This window comes from Nilaparvata lugens, chromosome 3, assembly GCF_014356525.2.
Source record: "Nilaparvata lugens isolate BPH chromosome 3, ASM1435652v1, whole genome shotgun sequence".
NCBI classification, from domain to species: Eukaryota; Metazoa; Arthropoda; class Insecta; order Hemiptera; family Delphacidae; genus Nilaparvata; species Nilaparvata lugens.
The window spans coordinates 23,046,974-23,063,723 of record NC_052506.1 but is presented as its reverse complement, the minus strand read 5'-3'; the positions used below and the strand labels follow the sequence as shown (position 1 = coordinate 23,063,723).

Genomic DNA, 16,750 nt, shown 5'->3' with positions numbered 1-16,750 from the left:
TTTAGAGTTGAAATCTTGGGGGAGATTCATTCCAAATTGGTAGCTAATAAATAAATGAAATTTTGAAAATACAATCTCCAAGCTATTTTTCATCAAGGTATTTTGATTTATTATTTTATATTTCCCTTTGCAATAGTCCTCTACTGAGTTATCATCAATTCTTTGACTATATATTATTATGAAGCAACCTCTAAAATCGGCTTCCTTGTTAAAAGAATTTTTTTGGTGTTTATTGCTGGATCAATAAAATAAATTGGAGGCTTTGACAAATTTCCTCTTCTTCCCCTTTCTCTTTATATTCCTCTTCCTTCAATGCTCCTCCTCGTTCTTTTTGTTGGTTGCTGGTTGTTTACGATTGCTTGGTTGGTTGTGTAGAGTGTGGATGTTGCTGGCCCCCTGGAGACGCACATCCACTTCTGGCTGGGCGAGGCGACGAGCCAGGACGAGTCAGCTGTGGCCGCCTACAAGACAGTGGAGCTGGACGACTACCTTGCCGGGTCACCCGTCCAACACAGGGAGGTGCAAGGCAGCGAGTCGCCTCGCTTCAAGTCCTATTTCGCCAATGGAATTAGGTAGAGTACTACCTAGCCTTTCAAGCAAAATGTCAGGAAATCAATGTTGTAGAGCTGATGTCGTCTCAAATCGGGCGGCACATTCATATAAATCCAACCCGATTCTATAGCCTGTATAATATAAGTGGAAACTTGGCTATCCATCCGAGAAACTAGCAGCATTGTCATATTGACTAAATCTGCAACTTTTAGGGCCGGTTTCCGAGATCGGGATTTAGCTAAGTCCTAGACTTTAAACAGCTGGAGTCAGAAAATTGGTTTTCCAAAACGGGGCGTAGTCGCAGTCATTGTCATAGTCACGTTTGAATTAAATTTCGAAAAACTAGAAAATTGAACACAAAAAAAAATAAAGAGAAAATAGTGTAAAGTTTCAGCTATTTTGAATAATTTAGGAATGTCTAATTTCGTCAAGGAAAAACGTTTCCAATAATTATAGAAATGAGAAAATAAAAACTACGACTACTGTTATAATTTGAAGAAATCTGTGAAGTCTAAAGTGGAGAAGTTCGAAAAAATAGCAAACTCAGACTTGACTGTTGATAACAATAGATTCGTGATTTCCAATAATCAGAGTAAAAATCAAACAAATACTGAAGCTTTTGAAACGAGCAATAGGACTGAACATCAGGTTAGTACTCATTTGCATGCAGATAGTGAAAGTTCAAGTATATCTTTAAGGAGAAAGAAAATGACTGGAAACTATTGACAGGTAGAAGGCAAGCAAAGAAAGTTAATAAGCCTAATCGCAAATTTGATCACAAACTCATTATAGGCTCAGGTTTGATTGGCTCAGAGCTTCTATCTGGTGAAAAAAAGGCCTGGTTCCATTTGGGCAAAATCAAAAAAGGAACTTCTGTGACAGATGTTGAATCATTTCTGGCATCAACTTTCCCTCAGCTTGATATATTGGTGGAAAAGCTAAACTCAAAGGGTGCTTATGATAGTTTCAAGTTGGGTATTGATTTCAATCATCGTGAAAAAATTACAGAGCCTTCATTGTGGCCAAAGAATATTACTCTGAGGCGTTTTTTATTCATGAGACCCAGGGGGAGCCAGATGAAATAGGGATGTCAGTGCAGTCGGTGCCAGTCTCTGCAGTGAATAATAGACTCTTATTGCTTTTCTGTAATGTACAATGCCTTAGTAATAAGCTGCATGAGATAGAAGCGATAATGCAGAGTGAGATGTATGATTTGTTGTGCTTCTCAGAACATTGGTTGAGAAAATGTGACCTTGAGATGATTAGGATAAATGAGTTTGCTCTGGCTGCTGGGTTTTCTCGTGTTGCTCAGAGGAATGGAGGTGTTGCAATTTTTGTAAAATATAATTTGAATGCTGCATGTGTTAATGTTGAACATTTCTGCTTGGAAGGTGAGCATGAGTTTGCATGTGTGACTTTGGGGCATGTCAAGATGTACATAATTGTAGTGTATCGTCCACCATCAGGCAATCTGGGTGGCTTCTTTCAGGCCTTGGAGGATATGATTATTATGCTTAAGAGGCTTAACCCAGGATTTGAATTTATAGTTGGGGGGGGGGGGACTTCAACATCAATGTATTACTGAGTAACAATAAAACACGTGACTTTCAGAATCTGTTAAGATCTCTGAATCTATATCTGACAATCCATCAACCTACTAGACTGGATGCTTGCCTTGACAATGTTGCCTCCAGTCTAAGACTGAATGATAATTTATGGTCAAGTGTGGTGCATTATGAGTTGGGTGATCATGAGGCAATCAAGTGTATGGTGATTCCCATCTCCAGGGCAAATAATAGTATAGCAAGTGGGCCTAACCAGTTGTCTGTTTGTACTAAAACAAGATTGATTACAGAGAACAAAGTTAGAATGTTTTGTGATGAACTGAGAGATGTGAACTGGCTGATGCTCTTTCAGCATGTGGATGCAGAATCCAACTTCACAGCATTCTTTGATTACTTTCTGGGAATGTTCAATCAGTGCTTCCCACTTATTAACTTTAGGAGCAAAAGAAGAAAGGCATCACCATGGATAAGTAGAGAACTGTTGAATCTTAGGGATATTGTTCTCATTGCTCATGAGAGATACAGAGTTGATGGCTCAAGGCTTTCAAAGTTGATCTATACTGATCTGAGAGATCATTACAGGCTGGAGGCTGAGAGAGCCAAGCTATCATACAATGCTGATCGTATTAGTAGAGCACCAAACAGATGTCTGGCAGCATGGAATGTCATTCATGATGAGCTGCGGTCTTCTGTGCCAAGGGAAGTTCCGCTCTCTCCAGATGTTCTCAACAACCACTGGATTGGTTCTGTTGAGCAAATAGCAGCAAGGATGACATCACCTGTGACCTTGCCAGCAACAGCAGAATCGCTGACAGCACCATCATTGACACCAGAATCATCATTAACATCAGTGCCAGTGACAGCCTCTTCACCGGCACCAGCATCTCTGACAACACCATCATCAACTCCAGCATCACTGATGGCACCATCATCGGTGGCATCATCATCAGCAGCGTCATCATTAACATTGTCATCGTCAGCGGCATCATCATCATCAACATCGGGACCAGTGACAGCCTCTTTACCGGATCCAGCATTGTTGACAGCACCATCATCGTCTCCGGCATCATCATTGATGGCATCCTCATTGACAGCATCATCATCATCGACATCGGCATCAGTAACAGCCCCTTTGCCAACACCAACATCACCAGTTCAAGGGATGGCTGCATCAGTGGCACTGCCTGTGTGTCATCTTATGTGGGTTCGGCAGCCACCCACAGCTACACTGGTGTGGCACAGTGTCACATGCGAGGATGTCCTGCAAATCACCATGGGCCTCAAGTGTTCGGCAAGCAAGGACATTTATTGTATGTCAAGTAATTTCTTAAAATGTATCATTAAGTTTATATTGATCCCTTTGACTCAATGTATAAATGAGTGTCTAGCTCAGAATGTATTCCCAGATGAGTTGAAGTTGGCAAGGGTTGTACCAATTTATAAGAAGGGTTCTCGCCTGGATCCTAACAACTATAGACCAGTCTCAATTTTGCCAGTTCTGTCAAAAATATTTGAGATCATAATAGCTGGCCAATTGTATGAGTTCTGTGAGCTGAATGGTCTGTTTGCTGACAATCAATTTGGGTTCAGGGCTGGACGGTTGACAGTGGGCGCTGTCAAATGTATAATTAAAGGGATATGTGATAGTTTTGAAGGGGGGAGCCTTGCTGGGCTGATGCTATGTGATCTCAGCAAGGCTTTTGACACCCTGGATCATGAAATCTTGCTGTCTAAGTTGATTCTCTATGGTGTGGTTGGTGGCCCTCTCCAGCTTCTGCGCTTATACTTGGGTGGACGCAGGCAGGCTGTTCAGGCAGGTGGTGGGCTCTCACGGGTTAGAGCCCTGAGTTATGGGGTGCCCCAGGGATCTGTGCTGGGACCCCTTCTGTTTCTGATTATGATCAATGATGTTGCCCTTTCAGATCATAGGATGGTTGTATGCTACGCCAATGACACCTCTATCATGGATGTTGGCAGGAATATGCATGAGGTCCAGGACTTGATGAATGCATCCAGAGGGGCAGCTGCCGACTGGTTTGCTGCTAACCGGTTTGCCTTAAACAGTGAAAAGACACAAACCATTGTCTTCAGCCTTAGGAATGGGATGCAGTATGAGTTCCCTCCTGTAAAGCTCTTGGGCTTCCATCTTGATAGGAAACTTTCTTGGAGGGAGCATATACAGAGTGTCTGCTGCAGGTTGAACAGAGTCCTGTTTCTGCTGAGGAGCCTGAAGAGCTGTGTTCCCGAGGCATATCTCCGTATGAGCTACCATGCGTTCTTCCACAGTGTGATGTCATATGGCATCACACTCTGGGGTGGAGCTGCTGAGGTGGGGGCTGTCTTGCTGCTACAAAAAAAGGCTGTGAGAATTCTGTGTGGTGCTGGATACCTAGCCCCTTGTAGGCCACTCTTTGTTAAGCAGCGTATTTTGACTGTGGTTGGCCTCTTCATTTTCAGGTCTGTGATTGGGGCAGTTGGGGAGGTGGGTGTCCTGCCTACAAGGGGTGATGTCCATGGGCATAATACCGTAATAGGAATAGGCTCGACCTCCCGTATTGCAGGCTTGGAAGAACTCAAGTTAGTTTGGCTTACATGGTGGGAAAGATCATCAACAAGCTACCCATTACAGCGGGGACTCTGCCACTGGCAAGCCTGAGGAGAAAGTTGAGGCTGTTCCTTGAGGATCACCAGTTTTATGCGCTGAATGAGTTTTTCAGTTGTGAAAGTGCTGCTTTGGAGCGGTATTTTACTTGATGTCTGCTCTTGCCTTGAGTGCATGCTTTTTCTTTCATTATTAATGACTTGTCTATCTGTGCCCATCCAATGTGGTTCACATTATGGACAGAAACAAACATAATAATAATAATAATAATAATAATAATAATAAAAGCTGCGACTACGCCCCGTTTTGGAAAGCCAATTTTCTGACACCAGCTGTTTAAAGTCTAGGACTTAGCTAAATCCCGAGCTCGGAAACCGGCCCATAAAAATTTAATTAAAATTAGAAATATTAATAAATAAGAAGAAAATAATTATAAATATTGAGTCGGGGATTGTCATCCCCGATTATTACAGTAGTGCTGAAAAAGTCAAGGGTTAAAGGATTATAATGGAATTTTTTTCAACTGAAAACATCATAAACAAATGTTTTTCTTTTGAATATCACTTTTCACAGAATTATGGGATGTTATGTCGTAATAAGGAAGAATTTCATATCAAAATAACGAGAAAGTCTATTGGTGTCTAGATCATTTTTATCCGACCCTTTTTATTTTTTATATGATTAGATGAGCATAACATAAAAGGTTTTGCTTAATTATATTTCAAAGGTGAATAGGTAGGCAAGGGAGTTTAGGTTCTTGCTTTTAAATTGGAATGTTGGTATTATTCGAAAAGATTATGAATATATTTTATTGTTTATTTAATAAAATACTGTATGATGTGATGTTTAACAGAGAATCAAATGCTTGTTAGAAGTTCTTTTGATATCTATGATTTGTAATGTAATGTAATGTAATTTGTAATGTATTTGTGTGTAATGGCACATATATGACTGTGTAATGACGCTTTAAAAAAAACAAAGATCTCTAGAACATGTTTAGAATTGGATTCAAAAGAATTTGTGCTAATCGAATATGAATGTTCATAATAACGAAGATGGTTATCGGAGAGAGTAATAAAGTTATTACTTTGACAGAGTGAGAGTGGGACAAAATGTGACAAGCAGTAATGACGTCAACACGTACAAAATGTACTTGTGTGTAGGAGCAATGATCCACTACCTTTGACCGCGGGGTGAAGTTGGTGTATGTCCATTTTTCTTCCACGTGTGATATAAGTGGGAATTGTACATAATATTATGACAGTATAATGGGGCCATTGTTTGCAGACTGTTGAAAGGTGGCGTGAGCTCAGGCCTTTACCACGTCACGGCCACGTTCGAGCCGCGCCTGTTCCGCGTAAAAGGCCGCCGCACTCCGCTGGTGCGCCAAATGCCCGCTATTGATTGGGCGCACTTCAACCACGGCGACGTCTTCATCATCGACACCAGTGACGTCATCTTCGTCTGGATCGGCAGCCACGCTAACAGCATGGAGAAGCTGCTTGCCACTAAGGTAAGAATTAAAACATCTTCCGAATTAGAGGGATATATGGAGTAGAGATATGCAGGGAGATGGTAAACCAGTTCAGCCAAGTGATGAATAGTCATAGAGATTAGCGTACTTTTCGAGTTGTTGATTGTCAAAACAGGCTCAGTCGATGCAGTGCTTTCAGAGAGGAAACTGGGTATGCGCATCATGAGGTGTTGAACACTCAGTAAAGACTACAGTAACGCCTTCCGCTCTAGCAGGGCAACATCACCACCGCTGTATCGCTAATTTTCTCCCTACTCCCTCCAAGTCGGAAGAAGTTTTAATTCAACTAATATACGAGTACTTATCAGCAATTTGTACATAATTTCCTTTTCCTTTATATTCACCTCTTCCCTCTTTCACATTTCCCCTTTCCCTTTCTCCTTACCTTTTTTATCTTTCTCTTTCCCTTTTTCTATTCCCTTTTTCTCTTATCCATTTTCCTCATCCCTCTTTCATATTTTCCCTCTCACATTCATCCTTCCCCTTTCACATTACACCTTTTCCTTCTTCTTTTTTCCTGTTTTCTCTTTCCCCTTTTTCCTCTTTTCCCTTTTCCCTTTTCTCTTCCCCCTTTCCCTTTTCCTTTTCCCCTCTTCCCTTTTCTTCTCCTTTCCCTTTTCTTTTACCCTCCTCCCTCTTCTTTTCACTAATTCCCTTCTCCTTTCTTTTTCCATTACTTTTTTCTTTTTCTTTCTTCTCCATTTTCCTCTCCCCCTCTTCCCTTTTTCTTTTCCTCCTTAATCAATCAATCAATCAATCGATCAATCAACCAATCAATCAGCCAACCAACCAACCATCCATCCATCCAACCAACCAACCAACTATCCATCCAACCAACCAGCCAATCAACCAACCAACCAACCAATCAATCAATTTTCTTCTTCTTCTTCTTCATTTCCTTCTCCTTTTCTTGTCTTTGTCGTCTCTTTCTAATATTTGACATGTGATTTGTTGTGCTTCAGGTGGCCGTGCAACTGCGCGACGAACACCACGCGGTGTCCATAGTGTTTGTGGACGACGGCGCCGAGACGCAGTTGCCCGACTCGGAGCGCCTGCTGCTAGGCGTCTACCTGGACCTTAGTGCAGCGGCGCGCAGTCGCGTGGCCAGAGCGGTCGCAGCCGGCGACGACTGCGGCTCAGAGCGGTTTGCGCGCGCCGCGCTGCGACTGTATCGTTGCAGCGACGAGGACGGCACCTACAAGGTGGTCGAGATCAAGTCGGGCCCGCTCTACCACTCCGACTTGAACTCCAATGTAAGATCAATGCATAAAATAATACTTTATGCCTGTTGTGAGGACCACGTTATAATCGCAGTGGAGAAAGATGGGAGAACAACGTTGCCGATCCTCTGTCTTGTCAATTCCTTCTATAGAAGGTAGCTGATACAGGTTTATTGATGTAATAATAACTGTTCATTCTCGTTTAAAACAATCAATTATATTTTATTAAGCAAGAAATTATATTTTTCAATAATTACATGATGAATTTTCATAATTAAGATGAGATATTTTGTTAATTAATTATTCATTCATCATTGTTAAAAGACGATCTAGCAACAGAGCAAAGCAAGAAAGAGATAGCGCTATCAGCTTTGTTGAATTATAGACAAGGATAGCAATACCATTGCAAATCAAACACTGCCATTAATTATAACGTGGACAGACCTCACTATAGTATACACATAAGTTGGCCCAACTACTTGTCTATTGAAAAATCGAGAAAGTCGGTTGTTTAACCTTCACTAATTTCCACTAAAATACAATAAATTTAAATATTGATAGGCTCTACGTTAGAAGTTTAAATGATTCGATCATAAAATTCCACATTCCGTGTTTTATCATTAAGATTGCTTGATTATTGTTCAATTCAATTGTTTATTTATGCACTGATAGTTGATGAATTCAGATAAACGATCAACATAGATGGATAGAGAACATAAATACAGATCAGTTTATCCAAAGATAATCTATTGACTCTGTTGGGTTTGTTTTAAATTCAACACAAATCTTGCTAACAACTGATGTTTATTTTGGCCGCCATTATTCACTGCCAACAATAATATCATAACAGATTCAATAAGTAGTTTCCAAGAAACTGAGCCTCAAATATTGCTTAGGCCTATATTGTTGATGTATCGTTGTATAAGTAAGTGGTACTTGAAAAATTAATCAATAACGAAGAATTCAGAAATCTCTATTCTGAGAATTATAATCAGACTGTAGGAATGTATGGTTTAGATTGTTTTTTTGGGATACTTGAAAATCAATTGTTCTATTATTAACTTAATTAAATTCAATTCAGGAAGAGAAGAAGTTTTGGGCTAGCACCTGTTTTTTCTTTGCAATATTGTTATGTTTAGACCTAAATGATTGTTTGCAGGACTCGTTCATAATCGACAATGGCGCCCTAGGCATCTGGGTGTGGGTGGGCAGGAAGGCGTCGCCCAAGGAGCGTGTAGAGGCGATGCGGAATGCAACCGGCTTTGTGAAGAAGAAGCAGTACCCCAACCACACCCCTGTCAGCCGCGTGGTCGAGCATGCGGAGCCCACTGAGTTCAAAGCCCTCTTCCTCAACTGGCAAGACAAGGACACACCTGCCAAACCCCTCTTCAATCGCACTAATTCTGGTCAGTTCATCAACGTTTATAACTATTTTCAGTTAACTATTTTCTATTATCAACGTTTATAACTATTTTCTATTATCAACGTTTATAACACTATTTTCTATTACCAACGTTTATAACTATTTTCAGTTGACTATTCTCTATTATCAGCGTTTATGACTATTTTCAGTTGAATATTTCCTATTATCAACGTTTATATCAACCCCACTCCTCCTCCTCCTCCTTCACCTCCTTATCCTCCTCCACTTACTTCTCACCCAACTCAAAATCTACTAAATCAGTAAACTCATGATTTAATCCGTCTGAAGTGATTCAAGCCATCTGAAGTGATTTAAGTTGTATAATATAGGCTACTACTATTATTTTATATACTACATAATATTATTATGTTTTTAAATATTCAATATGTTTACTATGCTTATTGCTTTTTTGTGAAATGTTATATCAAATAAGATTCTTAATACTTTATTATATTTATAGTGAAGTCTACGTTAATTAAAATGGCAGTGAAAAAAGATAGAAGAACAGTATTGCCAATTCTTTGGTAACGTTGCGGAGGTAGAGAAGGGTAGTGCTATCTTGTTTTGTGGTATGATAGACAAGGATAGCAGCACCAATGTTAATCAAAGTAATTTTAAGTTGACCTCCTTTTAGACACTCTTCCTCTTCTTCATATTGAAATATGAAATTTATTAGAATAATTTATATTAATTTTTATTAAAATAGAGTGGATTTTTCGACAATATGTCAAGTCTATTCAATTAAAATGTGAATATATCTTTATATAAATGTTTTTTGCACCGTCAGTGAACAACAACAAACCGAAGCCAGTTGCAACGAAACTAGACGCCGCCTCCCTGCATGCCACGCCCAGTCTGGCAGCCGAGACGCAATTGGTGGACGACGGCAGCGGTCAGCTGCAGGTGTGGCGTGTGCACCAATCACAGCTTGTGGCCACGCCTCCTTCACAGCATGGCGTCTTCTACGGCGGCGACTGCTATCTCGTACACTACACCTACTCGGCGGTTAGCCGTCAGTCGCATGTTCTCTACTATTGGCTGGTCAGTGTCTATATAAAATAGACAGTTTACTATACGGTACTGTTTGCTATACATTTTACTATACTCTCATACTGTTTACTATACAGTTCTACTATATAAAATATATTTCACGTTATAAAATCAGTTGAAATGATAGGACCACATTGTTGCCAGTTTCATATTTTCACCACTTTCAATGTGACATAATATGAATTGTTCACTCTTGTTGATAATGATCGATCGTAGTAAATTTTATTTGTCAAGAGAATATATTTTTCAATTAGTTACAAATGTGTAATTTTTAATTATAATTTGGATAAAATATTTAGGTAATTCATTATAATTATTTCTTCATGGTTCATAAACAGTATTAGTATCATGAACATTAGTAGGCTATCAGTAACATAAACAGTAGTAAGCTCAGAAATGAATATCAATTTGGTACACGTCTTCTGGAACAATAAGAGTTCCTGATACTCTAGTGAGATTCATGTTATAAATTCAGCACCTGATTGGTGTTGCTATCCTTGGGATATCTCTTATACTATGTTTTCTCATTGGTTATAATCATGTAGTGTTTTTTTAATGGATATTGTAAGTTGAAAATGTTTTATTTTTTGTGCAATAAAACTGTTTCGGTCGACAGGGTCTTCACTCGTAATTATAATTGAGATAAAATATTTAGGTACCTAATTTATTATAATTATTTCTTCATGATTCATAAACAGTATTAGTAAGCTCAGAAATCCACATCAATTTGAAAAAAGGCTTCTGGTACAATAAGAGTTCCTGGTACTCTAGTGAGATTCATGTTATAAATTCAGCACCTGATTAAAATTGGTGTTGCCATCCTTGGGATATTTTATCTTATGGTATCTTTCCTTTTTGGTTATAATCATCTTGTGTTTTTTAATGAATATTGTAAGTTGATGATGTTTCATTCTTTGTGCAATAAAACTGTTTCGGTCGACAGGGTCTCCACTCTTCGGTGACAGAGCAGACGGCGCTGGCGCTCCACACAGTGGCCGAGGACGAGAAGCTAGCAGGCGTCGCAACGCAGGTGCGCGTCGTACAAGGCAAGGAGCCTCCACACTTCCTCGCCATATTCAAGGGACGCATGATCACTCTGCTTGGCGATCACAGTGACACGTTCCCCGCCAAATACCTACTGCAAGTGCAGGGAAACCGGATGCACAATGCAAGAGCCGTTCAGGTGTGTACCGCACTATCATTAATGAAACATACTGTATAATAGTAACACACACATACTGTAGAAGTCCTGGAACTGAAATAGGGTATGGAACGGTTTAATTTGGTCTATAAAGCACTCATGAGACATGTCTTAACTTGCATCTCACTCGTGCTTTAAAGACTCTCATTATAAGGTTGTGTGGCAGAGAGGACCTAGAGTCCTAACCCCACCCTTAATAAACACAATTTATTCAATTCAATTATAAGACCGTTGCATGAACTACTTATGATGAATAGACCTACTATCGTGAATAGAACACTATTAGATCATATTTGATTTGACTATGGTGAGGCCACGTTAAAATGACAGCCCCTGATAACATTGATGTTGCTATCCTTGTATATAATTCGACAAAGTAGATAGTGCTATCCTTTTCTAGCTCTGCAACGTAGCCAGACATACATTTCACAATGAATAAATTAAATAGTTAACAAAATATTTTATCTCAAACATGAAAATTCATCATTAGATCATAGAAAATATATTAGCTTGCTGTATAATTGATTATTTTTAACTACAATTTTTTCATCTACAAAATTGATTAATCTGCAAAAATTCTTTAGTAAAGTGTAGTAACATATTCGTATCTTTTGTTTTTGGCAAATACAATAAATTCATTTATTAGAGAATAAATATTTGTAGACAATATAATAGGCTTATTTGATGATACTGAGTACCTTATACACACGTTGAAAACCCACGAAAATTTATGTTAAATGATTTGTGCAGGTGCCTTTTAGGATGTCATCGTTGAACTCCAACGACGTATTTGTGATGGTGAATGGTTCCAGCTGTTATATTTGGTGTGGTAAGGGCTCCACGGGCGATGAGAGGGAAATGGCCAAGAGTGTAGCTCTAAAAATCAGTGGACCGGAGTTTGTCGTCGTGTATGAAGGTATGTGTGAAAACTCCCATAAGAACATCAATTATATTTATTCTCTGCCTCGGATGAAAATAAATGAACATTTTCATAAGAAACAATAATATTCATTTTCTGTCTCGAATGAAAATATGTGAACACACTTACATAAGTATCAAAGATATACATTTTCTGTGCAGGATGAAAATGTGTGAACAGATTTGTTCATGAGAAATACATGAAATTCTTTTTTAAACATTCTGAGAACTAAGAATAATTTTGAATAATTTTTGGACGATAATTGTGAGAAATCTGGAAGGAATATCAAAATCTAGGCTTCAAGATACATAAGTCCAACATTTTTGAAATCCATATTAGAAGTCTGAGATGACAAATCAATACCGGTTTTTTGTGATATTGAAGTCTCAAATTTTGACTACATATTGATGCCACAAACGGAGATATAGACGTACAAAGAAACATCGACTCTTATTATATGAATAAAATTCAACAAACAATGTTTTCAACTTTTCAGGGCAGGAAAAAGAAGACTTCTGGAGTACAATAGGCAACAAAGAGCCATATGCAAACGACAAAAGACTGGCAGAGCCAAGCAATCCTGTTCCAGCGCGCCTATTTCACTGTTCCAATGCTAGTGGATCATTCAAAGGTTAATACCAACTCTATTTTCAAGTTATGTCCTTCTTTTACATTGTCATTCACATACGAATTAGAACGAATTGGCCAATCCATCAAAGCTGATTCAATTTTTCTCTGATTCCATTTTTCAATCACTCCAATTATGCTGCAACGTCTCTACTTCAAGTTATTTTTCATTCTCACTCTACTCTTATCTCATTCTCACTTCCTATATCTTTACTCATTTAAAAAGAATTTCATTTTTCACTCTAACAAATATTGATATTTTCCAATCAAATACTATTGGGAAGAATTAGGCCATTCCATTTCTCAATCACTTCTTAAGTTAATTATGTTTCAAGTTCAGTAAATTTTCTCTACTTAGAGTAATTTTTCGTTTTCACTAACCATTCAAATAAAATGTATTTCCCGATTGAATGTTTTATAAAAAAATGTTTCATCCTGCATCATACATTCTCATGCAACAATTTTTCACGACACCACTATTATACTCTAATATAGATTAAATCCAGGTTATGGAACAGCCTATATGAAACTGTAGCTTCATCAGTTCTTCCTGTACAAAACTATAGACACCTAATGTTGATAATTTTCCATCAACCGCTAAAAAGGTGTTACGCGGTAATACACTTTTTCAATCTCAATCATTTTTGCATACTTATTGTAATATATAAATCGGCTGTTATTCACGTTTTGGAAGACATAAATCATCCGAGTAAAATATAACAGGCCGTTCAACTACAATTTATATTCAAATTACCATTAGGATTAAGCTAATCATTCCTATCGTTCTTTCTGCTTTGTTTTAGTGGAGGAAGTTGAATGTATTATACATAATAATGTATTATGAATACATTTTATACATTCATTCATTTGTAGAATCACTCATCATTGAGCTGACTTTATTTTTTTTTGTTTTAGTGGAAGAAGTTTTGAATTTCCATCAAATCGATCTAGTGCCTGAAGATGTGATGTTGCTTGATGCATGGAATTCTATATTCATTTGGGTCGGTTACAAATCTAACAAAGAGGAAAGGACCGGCGCTATTCAATTAGCCTTCGACTATCTACGAACAGGTAAATTTTTAGTTCAACTTTATAAATTAATGGTAAAGTAATTTGAATAGTCATATAAATCAACTGCAAGCTTTCTAGTCAATTAAATGTGTGTCTCAAGTTTACAACGAACGCACACAGCAGAAAGACAAACGGAGAAAAATCAAACGTCTGCAAGGAGACTTCAGCAGACATAAATGCAGACAGACTGACGTATGTGTGGCTTGCAACATTCGAACACCTGGCTAAGAATTTCTCCTTCTTCTGTCTGCCAGACGTCTGAGTTCACCTCTGTTTAGATGCATTTCTCACTTGCTAGTTTTCAATGAGTAGGAATATTTCTGAAATTACTGTAAAGATTTATCAATATTTTTAAAAGTATAGAGTACTCAAGATATCCGGTTATTGGTACCGTAATTGCTTAGTGACCTTGGTGAGGTATCAATATTTCCAAATATGCTCAATTTAAATTAATGCTTCAATTTAAGTATCATGAGAAGTTTTGATTACCTATTCAATTTACTTGAGTAATCAATTTCCATTTTGTACTCAATGATGATAAGCGTTGATTTGATTATTCCTAAAATTTCTCTTAATATTATTATAGGAACAATATTGAATTCCTTGAAAAATTTCTGAATAGCCATAAATTTGTTATACATCTTTTCTGACATTTTACAGACCCGAACGGTAGAGACGAAAAAACACCAATTATTCAATTAAAACAAGGACATGAACCACCAAATTTCACAGGATTTTTTGGATCCTGGGATTCTGAGCTATGGAAAGTAAGTAACGTAAAGTGCTTTACAGTCTGAGTTTCAATTTATGATTAAAAAGAAGAAATATTAGTAGGCTATGTTGGGTAAAATGAGTATTGCATCCACTAAATTATAACTGGATATTAAAAGTAGCCAAACTACAGGACCCAAGTTATTAAAAGACGGCAACATTTCATGGAAATCAATGTGGTTCAAATGAATTCCACCTATATTGAAAAATACAAGCAAATAAGAGTAAATCTACATTATGCAAAGGAGTGAAAATCATTTCTTACTTGGCATCAAATGTTTACAGCATCTTCTTCATCTTCATAGGGGATCTACTCTTCAAATGGACCGTGCAGTTTTCAACAAAAGGGTGTTCAATGTCTTCTTGTCTCGCGGGGTGTTTCTCACGGGAGAAATAGTCTTGACTATTCCTGAAAATGTGAAATGACACGAAACGTCTTTAAGAATTGGTCTAAAATTTGTTCCAATCTATTGTACTATAAGAAAAGTGAAAATGGTGGCAAATCTACTTTTACGGCCAGTTGCGCGAAAATCCAATTAAATTTAACCGCCGTAAAATGAAGACATCTATCGGATACGAATATGTCAATAATATTTCACGGTGGTTGAAGTAAATTCGGATTTTCTACAATTAGCCTATCATTTTTTTTTTCAATGTGATTATAATTGATAGTCTACAATATTTCTACAGATTTTGACTCTAGCTCACTCTTTGAACCTCATAAAAGTATATAGTTTTTCAGAACCGTGGCTACATTGATAAATAGTAAATATTAACTCACACATTCATTTCAACGGCTGCCTAAAAAGCAGACGTTGGGTCATGTCAGAGGCCCTGAAATTGATCAGTTGCGACCTGAAAACTCTGACACCAGGCCTGAGGCAGCCAGGTCACTCAATATTATTATTATTAAATTTATTTAATTTCAACAATTTTTCGTCTGGTATGTACTGATTTTAATTATCTTTGTATTGATTAATGTTGATCTAAGTTCTAATTAAAAATAGATGATTATGCTGTACCCTGAGCTGGCTAAATATTTTGACCCTCAAACTCATCAAAAATATGTAATAGTTGGACTACCGTACATATCAGTCATAACACTACTACACATATCAGCATATGGAATTACATCCCTTAAATTTTTAGTCCTTGTACAAATTTCTGTTAAACTAACATGTTGCCGAGAATTCTTTTTGGAGCGGGCAGTAGCCAACTCGAACTACAGTAATTTAACACAATCGTCATAATGCTGTAACTCATTTAAATTTCTGTATTGTTTTCCCATTGCTGTAACTTATTTAAATTTCTGTATTGTTCTGCAATTGCTGTAACCTATTTCAATTCTGTATTCTTCTCTGTAATTGCTCTAACATATTTCAAGACAGTATTTAATTTTTTTTCATTCAATTTGATGCTGGAATTGTGCAATTTTGCAGAGCGACAAAACGTTTGAAGAAGTGCGACAGGAATTGGAGGGCCAAAAGCCGGTGCTGCAGGTGGAGTTGAAGATGACTAATGGCGTACACGATTTCGACGAATGTAAAAAGTACCCGATTCAAGATCTGCTACCGAAGGATCCAGAGAAACTGCCTGATGGTGTCGACCCGCTCCACAAAGAGGTTGGTAAATGACTGGAGATCATCATCAAATATATAACCGCCATTAAATGGTGCCAACTAACGGAGCCTAAGAACTAATCTGGCGGCAATACGTTGACTTAATTTTACTATGGTTAATTTCATTTGGATGATTTGCAACTGGTCATTATTTTCTTACTTTGATTCAGAGCTCTCTCAGATATCTCGACTTTTACCAGGTGGTTTCAAACTCTCTCTCAAAAATGTATTAAGCTAATTTAATAGCTGGTCTAAAATGAATATTGTAGTGAGATGGAATATTTAAATTAAAAGATAAAAGCCTGTAAAAATTTAATCATGATTGAATGCTAAGAGGGGCAGAAGCCTTCTCTGATTGGTTATCGTGACATTTAATCGTGATTAAAATTTAACTGGCTTTTGTGCAACCGGGCCATAGTAATTTATTGAGGGCTAAATAATGGGAGGTAATTTATAGCAATGTAAATTCTACCGAAGTGCCCTCATGAACTTTCTATTCTTTACCCTCATCCTGTTATCAATTTCCTACTAAGTTACTACTTGATTATCCTTCACTTATTTCCATTTTATACCTACATTCATTTGTTTTACTTTGA

General features: G+C 37.7%; 1 protein-coding gene across 2 annotated transcripts in view; it reads left to right on the top strand.

The window, feature by feature from the left end:
• Window positions 1-16,750, top strand: part of LOC111060389 (villin-1) — a 53,797-nt gene that overhangs the window by 36,382 nt on the left and 665 nt on the right. For both annotated transcript variants that reach the window (XM_039423324.1, XM_022348051.2), the window contains exons 4-14: window positions 376-572; window positions 6,007-6,232; window positions 7,216-7,506; window positions 8,633-8,879; window positions 9,684-9,937; window positions 10,890-11,129; window positions 11,898-12,063; window positions 12,563-12,697; window positions 13,609-13,764; window positions 14,425-14,531; window positions 15,975-16,157. In XM_039423324.1, the coding sequence (XP_039279258.1) occupies window positions 376-572; window positions 6,007-6,232; window positions 7,216-7,506; window positions 8,633-8,879; window positions 9,684-9,937; window positions 10,890-11,129; window positions 11,898-12,063; window positions 12,563-12,697; window positions 13,609-13,764; window positions 14,425-14,531; window positions 15,975-16,157 (2,202 nt within the window). The remainder of the gene's footprint in view (window positions 1-375; window positions 573-6,006; window positions 6,233-7,215; window positions 7,507-8,632; window positions 8,880-9,683; window positions 9,938-10,889; window positions 11,130-11,897; window positions 12,064-12,562; window positions 12,698-13,608; window positions 13,765-14,424; window positions 14,532-15,974; window positions 16,158-16,750) is intronic.